At 45.1% G+C, this 11,003-nt stretch overlaps 1 protein-coding gene across 1 annotated transcript in view; it reads right to left on the bottom strand.

The window, feature by feature from the left end:
- Nucleotides 1–9,513, bottom strand: part of Polr3a (RNA polymerase III subunit A) — a 40,092-nt gene extending 30,579 nt beyond the window's left edge. Inside the window, exons 1-8 of the mRNA XM_048420829.3 lie at nt 9,337–9,513; nt 6,723–6,858; nt 6,374–6,511; nt 4,354–4,525; nt 3,965–4,119; nt 1,611–1,850; nt 1,329–1,491; nt 1,095–1,231 (exon numbers count right to left, since the gene is read on the bottom strand). Coding sequence (XP_048276786.3) covers nt 1,095–1,231; nt 1,329–1,491; nt 1,611–1,850; nt 3,965–4,119; nt 4,354–4,525; nt 6,374–6,511; nt 6,723–6,858; nt 9,337–9,380 — 1,185 coding nt within the window. The 5' untranslated portion in view covers nt 9,381–9,513. The remainder of the gene's footprint in view (nt 1–1,094; nt 1,232–1,328; nt 1,492–1,610; nt 1,851–3,964; nt 4,120–4,353; nt 4,526–6,373; nt 6,512–6,722; nt 6,859–9,336) is intronic.
- Between the last annotated feature and the right edge of the window lie 1,490 nt (nt 9,514–11,003).

Consider the following 11,003-nt stretch of genomic DNA (forward strand, 5'->3'; position numbering starts at 1 on the left):
TCTTAGTTTAAGGCCAGCCTGGTCTACATAGTGGATTTCAGGACAGACAGAGCTACATAGTGAGACCCTGTCTCAAAAACCCAAACCAATCCAAACCAAACCCAAAAGACACTTAAAAATAAAAATCTAGGGGCTGGAGAGATGGCTCAGCGGTTAAGAGCATTGCCTGCTCTTCCAAAGGTCCTGAGTTCAATTCTCAGCAACCACATGGTGGCTCACAACCATCTGTAATGAGGTCTGGTGCCCTCTCTGGCCTGCAGGGACACATGCAGGCAGATATTGTATGCATAATAAATGAATAAATATTTTAAAAAAAAAAAAAGAGGGGCTGGGGAGATGGCTCAGTGGTTAAGAGCACTGTCTGCTCTTCCAGAGGACCCGGGTTCAATTCCCAGCAACCACATGGCAGCTCACAACTGTCTGTAACTCTAGCTCCAGGAGACCCAACACTCACGGCAAAACACCAATGTATGTAAAATATAAATAAATAAATATTAAAAAAAAAGAATAGTTATAATTAAAAAAAAAGAAAAATAAAAATCTATTATTGAATATAGCTGTTTTAGAAGAATTGTCTCCTTAGAGTCAGTGAGATTCCATTCTTGAGTCCACTGAGCAGGGTGGAGGTCAGTGTCCAAGTGCTGACCAGCCTGGCACACATAATCAATCCCAGGCTGGATCTCTACCTCTGCAACAAACCAACAGAAACAACAAAAAAATCCCAAAGGAGAACCCAACTACCACCAACCACAACTATGACTGCACCAGTGTAGTTGTTACAGAGGTTGTGTGTGTTTAACAAGAAGAACGAGCTGGAGCGATGACTCAGCAGTTAAGAGCACTGGTTGCTCTTCCAGAGTTTCTGAGTTCAATTCTCAGCAACCACATGGTGGCTCACAACCATCTGGAATGAATTCTGACGCCCCCTTCTGGCATGCAGATGTATATGCAGAAAGAGCACTCATTTTTAAAAACTCATCAACAAAGTGGAACTAGCTATTTTCACAAAGCTGTGTGGGCTTCTGGGGATCTGCATGATATCAATGGAAACACTGGATTCAAAACAAAGAATCGGGCAGCTGAATGGTATTTACCTTCTCAGGAAACGTCAGAATTTTGGCCACATGAATTGGCACAGCTACTTCATCAATCCGGAGGTTGGGGTCAGGTGAGATGACTGTTCGGCCAGAAAAATCCACCCTCTTCCCTGAGAGATTACCTCTAAATCGACCTAAATAAATCAAAACCACCATGAGTCCCATGACACACCGCGAACAGACATATACTCCCTCAGCAGGTGACAGTGGTCGACCTTGCCGGACACCTACCCTGCTTCCCCTTCAGGCGCTGCACAAAGCCTCGTGTCCACTTCTTAGGAGCCATATTGAGAGGGATGCCGGAGAGCTCGCTGTTGATGTAGAGGGCACACTGCAGCTGCAGGAAGTCCCAGTCCTCCATGATCATCTGTGTCTTGGCTCCTGAGATCCGGTGCTGAGTACAGAAAGATCAGAAACAAACCCGCTTTCTGAGTTGCCTTGCATTTTAGTGACCTAACATCTCTGGATTCACTGAGTGTATGCAGAAGGCACAAGTCAACAGGAAACACTGACCTTTTTAATAACATCATTTAGGAAAATGATCTCTGTCAGTTTCATTGTGAGGTCATCTTCATTGGTTCCAGACTTCAAATCACTTACGACAGAGGGTCTGATACACAAGGGAGGCACCAGAAGTCGGGTGAGAATCAAATCAGAGGGTTTTCCAGCTTCTGGGTTCATCAGAAGCAAAGGGACATCTTCAGCTGGGATGCGCTTAAACAAATTCAGAACTACTAAAGGATTCAAGTTCTCCTATGGGAAGCAGGAAGGAAGGACGAAAGAGACAGTAGGTTAGTTTCCTACAGGTTGGTAAAGTTATCCTTCCCTTTCCTTGAAAGCAGGATCCCATGTAGCCTTAAACTTGCTATGTGGTAGAGACCTGCCTAGGGCTAGCTGGCCAGTGAGCCCTGGGGTTCTTCCTGTCTTTGCTTCCTGAGTTGGGATTATAAGCAAATACCACCACACTGGCTCCTCTACCCCATGTGGGTTCTGGACATTCAACTGAAATTCTTTTGCAAGCACCTAACTACTGACTTTGTTTCGTTTTTATTATAATCTGTTTTTTTCTAATAAGCTTATATTATCTCTTAATTAAGTTCATTAAGTGTTATGTTGTGAAGGGGGAAGGGCTCACAACACTCCATCCTAGCTAAGGAGTCATTGCTAGTTTATGGCTTTTAGGGAAGGGAGAGTCAGTTTTCTTTAAGGTGTGGCTCCTGATGGGTTAACCATGCTCCAGTGGATGACCCCATATTCTTGATACTATGGATAGCATAAATTTGACTTGGTGGGTCATTTAAAGAGAGAGGCTAGGTGGTGGTGACACATGCCTTTAATTCCAGTACTAGGGAGGCAGAGACAGGCGGATCTCTGTGAGTCTGAGGCTAGTCTGGTATACAGAGTAAGTTCCATGACAGATTCCAAAGCTACATAGAGAAATAATATCTTGAAAAAACAAAATAGATAGATAGATAGATAAAATAAAATAGAGAAAAAACATGAAGTTGTGGCGGGATAGGCAGTGGATCTCATGGGGTTTGGGGGAAGAGCAGGGAGTAAACATGATGAAAATATATTGTATGCACATATGAAATTCTTAAAGAATTGACAAACATATTTAAAATGTTAAGCTATGAACCACTAACTTATTAAGAACTCTGCAAATTACCAGATTTCCAAAAATCCTAAGGTTGGAGTCAAGTATGGTGTTACGCGCCTTTAATCCCTGCTTTCAAGAGGCAAAGGCAGGCCAGTCTGGTCTATATAATAAACTCCAGGATAGCAGGACTACATACAGCAATGGTTCTCAACTTTCTCAATGCTTCAACCATTTAATATAGCTCATTTTGTGATGACTCCAACCATATAACTATTTGTGATGCTACTTCACAGCTGTAATTATGCTACTGCTATGAACTGTCAAGTAAATATCTGTGTTTTCCGATGGTGACCCTTGTAAGGGTTGCTCGAACCTTGGGGGGTAAGCCCCACAACTTGAGAACCACTGACATAGAAAAACCCTGTTTCAAAAACAAACAAAAAATGGTCATTATGTGTCTTATTAAATTATGATATTTTCTGGGAATTTTATTAACTGAATCTTGCATTTCAATAATGAAATGTTATACTTAAGTTGACAACAACACACATTTTCTCTAGGGATCTGGGAGAAAAACAAAGCTAGAAAGACACATCTGTCCAGGCAGTGGTGGTGCACACCTTTAATCCCAGCACTCGGGAGGCAGAGACAGCCTTTGAGTTTGAGGCCAGCTTGCTCTACAGAGAGAGTTCCAGGACAGGTAGGGCTACTCAGAGAAAGCCTGTCTAGAAATACCAAAACAAAACAAAACAAAACAAAAAAAAACCCAAAAAACTACTACATGTTATGTAAGTTTGAGTACTCACTAGTCTTCTGGGGATAGACTATAATTTCTGTCCAATTCTATGGTGCTGCCCACAAAAGACCAGGCTGGCACAGACTGAGCTGGACTAACCAGCTCCACCCATGAATTCCAGCACTTAGGAGACTGGGGAGTGATGGGAATGGAAGATCCTGCATTACACACTGAGACCCTATTTACTACCCCATACCCACGAGGAAAGGAAACCACTAAAGGGAAGTACAAACACATGGAGCTCAAAGCCAATCCAATCAACTCAGCGCCAGATACACACCTCTCAGGTCCATGAAGCACTATGGGAGCTGAGCCAACAACATAAATGCAGCCTCGCTTCTTGAATGTGGGTATACGGGGAATGTGCATGGAGGAGAGAAAAACTGTGCAAGGGTATGCGTCTGCACATGTGTGTCCCTGTATGATGTTTGCGAGCTGCAGGCAAAGGGAAAGCACGACTTTTCAGCTCACCTGCGCCTTTCCCAGCAGTGGTTCAACCTCTTTGTTATGCTCAATGGCTGTCTCAAAGGACTGCAGGAAATCTGACACAATGGGATCCACAACTTTTTTGTTGGTCTTGTATTTTTCATGAATTATCTTCAGCAAACCACATTTCTTTACAGTACCTGTAAGAGTGAGTTTATTTACCAAGGATGAAAAGAGTCAGGCTCTTTGCTCTGCTGGCTAAAGGTTATAGTCTAAAGAAACTGACACAGCAACCACAACGGAGAGGGGCATTTCCCAGTAACACACCAGGCCTAGTTCACAGGAAAAGGGCTGATGTTAAACACCATGCAGAACCAATCCATGAAACAAGACGTGAGCAGAAGGGCCATGGCTGAGCCTCTGACTCCCCTCACCATTAAAGGCGCCACAGTAGGAACAAGTGCTTTTCTTCCGACACTTTTCTGAGATCCTCTTCTTCAGGCCCCGCTTCTGCAGGTAGGTCAGGCCAGGCCTCTTCAGGAAATATAGAAACTGCTGCTTCTCCTCCTGGGACAGCATAATGTGACAGCAGGTTTTGCAGATCATCTTTTAAAGGTCAAGCAGAGTGGAGACAAAGGTAAGAGACTAGAAAATTCTCCCCTTTAAAAATGCATCCTCTGGCTGAGCAATGGTGCCACAGGCTTTTAATTCCAGCACCCAGGATGCAGAAGTAGGTGGATTTCTTGAGATCGAGGTGAGACTGGTCCACAGAACAAGTTCCAGGACAGTCAGGGCTTCACAGAGAAACCGTATCTCAAAAAAAAAAAAAAAAAAAAAAAAAAAAAAAAAAAAAATCAGCTGGGTGGTGGTGGCGCATGCCTTTAATCCCTGTACTCAGGAGGCAGAGGTAGGCGGATCGCTGTGAGTTTGGGGACAGCCTGGTCTACAAGAGCTAGTTCCAGGACAGGCACCAAAGCCACAGAGAAACCTCGTCTCAAAAAAAAAAAAAGTCACTCTGCAGCCACCGAAATGGGAAAGGTACTTTGCGCCAAGTCTGAGTCCAATCCCTGGGAATGAATTAGGAGAAAATTGACTCCTGTTGTGTCTTCCTCCTCTGACCCCCACTGAGTGCCCCCATCTTATGTATACACAAATTAAGTGAATGTAATAATACTGCTAAATGTCACCTCTTTGTTGTGCACATGGAGTGAATTGTCACGAACCAAGACCACAGGCACATAGAGGTAGCCTGTGTTCTCAAGGCCAGATGGCAAGATTTTGTTGCCATCTCTTTCTTAGTGCTTTCTGCATTATTTGAACTGTTGTTATTTTTGGGCAGTGCTGGGGAATTGAACCTAGGGCCTTATGCATGCTAGGCAAGTCCTTATCAATGAACATCTATGCACAGATTGGGTTTTGGGACAGAGTCTTGTTATTTAGTTCATGTGACCTTGAACGTTTCAGGCTAGTTTCAAAATTTCAATCTTTCTGACTCTGCCTCCCTAGCCCTGTGATTACAGGCAGACATCACCACTCCTACAGTTTTTAACAACTGGAATTTGGATTTTTGAGCCCTTAAGACAAGGTCTCATCACACAGCCCGAGCTGGCCTTGGACCTGTAATTCTCCTTGAGTGCTAAGAGTACAGTGTGTGTTAAACCGAGCTTCACATTACTTGCAATGAATAAACTGCCCCTTTCACTTGTTCCTTTTCCTTTAACAAGTATTCTAGTGTGAGAGTGTGCGTATCTGCATGCAGTCTATAGCTTGTGGGCAGAGGGCAGAAGGGCTCAATTCTGTCCTACACATGGGGCCTGGCCACTGAACTCAGGTGGGCAGACTTGGCATCCAGTGCCTTTACCCACTAAGCTATCTCCTCTGCCAGCTATTACTTTCTCAAGGGAAATAAAACATTACAGAATCTGTAGGGAATTAACCATAATGCAAGATTATGATTGTGGTAGTTTGAATGTAGTTGGCCACAATAATTTTATAGGGGTGGCACTATTAGGAGGTGTGGCTTTGTTGGAGGAAGTGTGTCACCGTGGGGGCGGGCTTTGAGGTTTCCTCTGCTCAGGATACCACCCAGTCAGCTTTCTGCTGCATGCAAACCAAGAAGTAGCCAGCATGTCAGCCTGCAGGTTACCATGCTCCCCGTCATGATAATAGACTGAACCTCTGAAACTGTAAGCGAGTCACAATTAAAAGTTTTCTTTATAAGAGTTCCTGTGGTCATTATGTCTTTTCACAGCAAGAGAACCCCTAACTAAGACAATAATATTATGTATTTAGTATAAAAACATCCCCCAGCTACGCAGAGAAACAGAAACCATGTCTCAGAAAAACAAACAAACAAACAAACAAACAACTTCCCCTGAATACAGCCCTCCTCACTCACAGTTTTACTGGATTTACTTCAATGCCTCTGACTAAGCACTGCTGAATCTCCCTTACCTGTAAGATGCCAATGACGGCTTTGAAGTACCCCACGTGAAAGCATGGCAACTCGAGATCAATGTACCCATAGTGGCCTAGACAGTCTGCCAAGTTTTTCCCACAGGTTTCACAAGGGCGGTCCTTTTCACTTGTACCCTTTGGAGGAAAGTATACACAACCATTAGTGGAGAGCACAAAAACACCCAACCCTCATACCTCAGAAACAGCTGGAAAGCTACAGTGTGCCTATACCAGTCACACAAAGGCTGGCGTTCCTAATTCAAAGTGGGGAAGACCCTGACTCCTTCCTATACGGGAAGCTACTTAAGTGGTCAACTGTCAGATTCTGGGAGGGATAGGGCCTTACCATCCTATGGTCAAGCACTCCATACAACAAGGGGGCATGGTTGTTGTCTTGGCTGTACAGGTTCTTACTGACAACCTGGATATGTGCCTGCTGGCGCATCTCCTCAGGGGACTTCATTCCAAAACAAATATGGCTTCTGCAATGGAAACAGACAGGGAAAAGTCCACCAAAGCCCATGGGTCCGGGCCCACGCATGGCCCACCAAAGCCCATGGATCCGGGCCCACGCATGGCCCACCAAAGCTTCTGCTCTCCCGACTCTCTGTACAAACTGATTCTACCAGACCCAAAAAGATTTTCACTTCTCAAAGCCTTCCTTCAAAACAACCCTTTACCCTATGAGAAACAGTTTGTTTTCATGAAATGTTATCCATCTCCAAGGTCACTTGGTGCCTGACCTAATGATGAACAGAACGACTTTCTCAGTTTACTGCTCTGCAGGCACTGGTCGTTCATCCTGCTCCCTACCCAATCTGCAATTCCTTCCTCCTCTCTGCTTTCAGGGTTCTCAGCACCCCGGGACACATTCCTCTGCTCACTGGACGCTCCTCCTTTAGTGCCATGTGTTCACTTAGTTATTCCTTTAGTGTCTTTGTTCTTGTTGTTTTGTTGCTGTTTTCGAGACAGGGCTTCGCCGTAGCTTTGGAGCCTGTCCTAGAACTCACAGAGCTCCACCTGCCTCTGCCTCCCAAGTGCTGGGATTAAAGGTGTGCGCCACCTTGGCCCAGGCCTTTAGTGTCTTTTGAAGTTTCTTCTTCCACTGCTATCATTTAAATACTGGAACCCCACCTTATCTTGGGTCACAACCCTCCTCATTTTCTTCTGATTGTATGATCATCCTGACTATGCATACATGGATATCTGCCAAATCTCTTTAGGTTAGCCACTTCTAGTCAACTGAGCATAGGCATTTTCAATTTAGTGTTTTTGAAGTACTGTCTATACTGAACACATGCAGACTTCCTCCCCTTTGTTATTTTCCAAAAAAAAAAAAAAAAAAAACCAACTAGCAAAATCACAGTAAAAGAGGCCAAATAGATTTACCTAGAGAATCTGTGCCACTTTGCTTAAAGGACTGAGCAGTCTCATCACTTAGTGTCTGTTTATGAGTGCTGAGGGTTAGAGCCAATGTCCCAGGGCGTGAGGGCTGTCCAAAATGATGGTACAGTCTGGGCCTCTCTGCAAAACTGACCTTCTAGCTAAACTCCAAGGAATACAGGAGCCCACAATAAGGAATTAAGAGAATAAACACTTGAAGCAGAAGGCAGATTCTGTGCCCACAGACACTGGGCATCGTCAAGCAACCACATGGAGATAGCACAGCACGGCATAGTCAGCTAAGGGTACAAGATGAGTCTAGTAAGGCCTGCAGGAGGACCAAGGCTTGGAAGCAGGGGAGAATTAAGTGGCCGTGTAATAGAGAGCGACTGGAAGATCCAAGTGACATGGATCTAGTTTTATTTTGAAATGAAGGAAGGGTCTTGCTATGTGGCTCCAGGTAGTCTCAAACTTAAGGTCCTCTTGCCTTGGCCTGAGTGCTGGGATTATAGGCTTGTGGCAACACACTTGACCTCATCTGCATGGTAACAGCATCCTTGGGCTGCTGGGAGAACGTATCTTCTGTGTATAGGGCGGGTGTGAAGTCTGGCAGGGGTGGACACTGAGAACAGCTGGGAGGTTCTAGAGCAGGGCAATCACACACATCATTGTGTCAATCTCATTTCTCTCTTACTGTTTCCCTTTTCCATTTTATACCCTAGGCCTCTTTGAAATTACTTCTCTCCCATGTTCCCACATCCATCCTTAACCCCACATCCCCAGTTCAGGCCATCATCATTCCCAGTCTGGATCCCTGCCATGGCCTCCCAGAACGAGGAATCTTACTCAAACGCTGTCCTGGTCAAACACTGACAAAAGTCTGACACTCTGCAAGACTACCATAGTGTAAGTCTCCTGCTCCACTGCTACCAGGCCACCCTGTCCTCCCAGTATGCGTTTTGAAAAAGGTCTGGTCTGTGGTAAGCTCGGACTCATTCATTACGTGTGCTCCCGTTGCAATTGCCACAACCTCTGCTTGTCGTTGCAATAGCCACAACCATAGCTGGTTTGTCTACTCTCCATTAGACCAAGCAGCGAATATTGACTGCATTTACGCGGAATCTTTAATGAACAACAATGTTCGCCGTAGGAAAAGAAAATGGACCCGCCTTTAAAAAAACATAAAAACTCATAAAGAGGAGGGTCTACGGCTTAATAATTAAGCTTTGAAGCAGAGGACCTAGAATAGCAGCTTAGATTCTGACCCTGTCACCTAATTGCCAGTGAAGCCACTTTCTAGCTAGCAAACTTGGGTCAGCATACACTGTCTCCTCGCGCCAAGGGAAAAGGAGTCCGGGGCTTCGGGAGGTGGCATTTTGGCCCAGGACGCCCCGTTCCGACACAGCTCGGTCCATACCACTTCCCCTGCCGTAGTTCAGGAACCCCCTAGAGTCTGAAATCCCACCCTGGAATTTCTTTCTCTCGTAACAATTGTCCCTTACCGAGAAACCTCTGGGACCCGGGACCCCAGTCTTCGTGTCCGTTCCCCCCCCCCGCCCCCCCCGGCCGCGGCTTACATTTTCTTAGCCACATCGGTCTCGCGGAACTGCTGTTTCACCATGGTGCCGGCTGCCCGGGCACCCTTTGCAGGGCTCTGACTACAGACACCGCTGTCGCTGAACCTTCCGGGGGTGCTTCTGGCTTCAGAGCTAACAGAACTGTAGCACTTCTTCGGCCACCGTAGAACGCCGCACGTGCCGCTTCCTCTTCCGCTGCCGGAGTTTAAGAGAGGCTTCTCGCACGCTGTTTTGCGACCTCCTTCTACACCGCCACCTAGCGACACTTCATAAAAATGCACCTAGGCCATGTGGATCAAAGAAAATCCCTTTTCCCATGAGTTTCTCAAAACGACAGAGGAGTGAGAAGTACCACATTTATCCCAAAGCCAAAAATAAAAAATAAAAATAAAAAAATTGTGAATGAAGAGCATCTAATTGTTTGAGACACTGAAAGTCAAAATCTACCTGCCGAAGGAACAGAAGAGCGCCATGGTGGGCAATCAAAAGAGGAAATAAGTAGCTGAAGACAAAGCTGCACACACAAGCCTCTAGTCTGTAACGTTATTTGAGGGGAAGATGTATTTATACAATTGCAAACTAGGACGTGTGTGTGTGTGTGTGTGTGTGTGTGTGTGTTTGCGTGTATTTTGTTTCCTGAGGAAGGATCTCACTCTATACCCCCTGCTGGTCTTGAACTTGCCATCCTTCTGCCTTCATATTCTCGGTGTTTAGATAACATATCTAGCATAAATATATATGTGTGTACATATATATATGTGTGTGTCATATACGTATATATATATATGATTCATTTTAATTATGTGTTTTGTAAACAGGTGTAGCAAGAACCCACAGAATCCCACCCCTCTTTATGGAAAGAACAGTATATTAAGAACTGCCTGGTTGCCTCTAAGGATAGAAGACAATTGAAAAAGATTGTTAGGTTTTATAGCATTATATGATTGGGTTGGGGCAGCTCAGAAAATGAATTGTTTAGCCAGAGAACTCTGTGAGGCAGAGGAGACTCTGACAGACTCCTTCAGGGCCTTCAGCCATCTGTTAACTGCTTCTGAGAAATGCTTTAAGTTTCTGTTTCCTAGTAAAACCAAGCTCAGGTGGAACCCAGACCATCACCCTAAAATATTGCCATCCGCACTGCCATTTTGGGGCCTGCTTTGGGGACCTAACATGCTTGTGTATATGCACATACGTGCAGGCAGATGCCAGAGGTATAGCCTTTGCACACTAGCTGCTGGGGTGCTCTGCTATTCCCCTTGGAAAAATGCACGATTACATTCATTTTCACGTACTGCTCCACTTTTTTGTTGTTGTTGTCTTGTTTTTGTTTTGTTTTGTTTTGAGACAGGGTTTCTCTGTGCAACTTTGGAGCCTGTCCTGGCACTCGCTCTATAGACCGGGATGGCCTCAAATTCCAAGAGATCCACCTGCTTCTGCCTCCCAAGTGCTGGGATTAAAGGCGTGTGCCATCACCACCCGGCCACACTGCTCCACTTTATGCAAAGTGTAACTTCTGAATCGGGAAACATTAAAGGCTAATTTTGTACAAGAACACAGATTTGGGGAAAAAGAGAAACTATCTTTGAGATAGTTCTGTGTACCCTACTTGCTCAGGGTGGACCCAAGTTCTGATCTTGTTCAGATTTGCAGACACACGGGATCATAGG

Source organism: Myodes glareolus, chromosome 5, assembly GCF_982192425.1.
Source record: "Myodes glareolus chromosome 5, mMyoGla1.1, whole genome shotgun sequence".
Lineage (NCBI taxonomy): Eukaryota > Metazoa > Chordata > Mammalia > Rodentia > Cricetidae > Myodes > Myodes glareolus.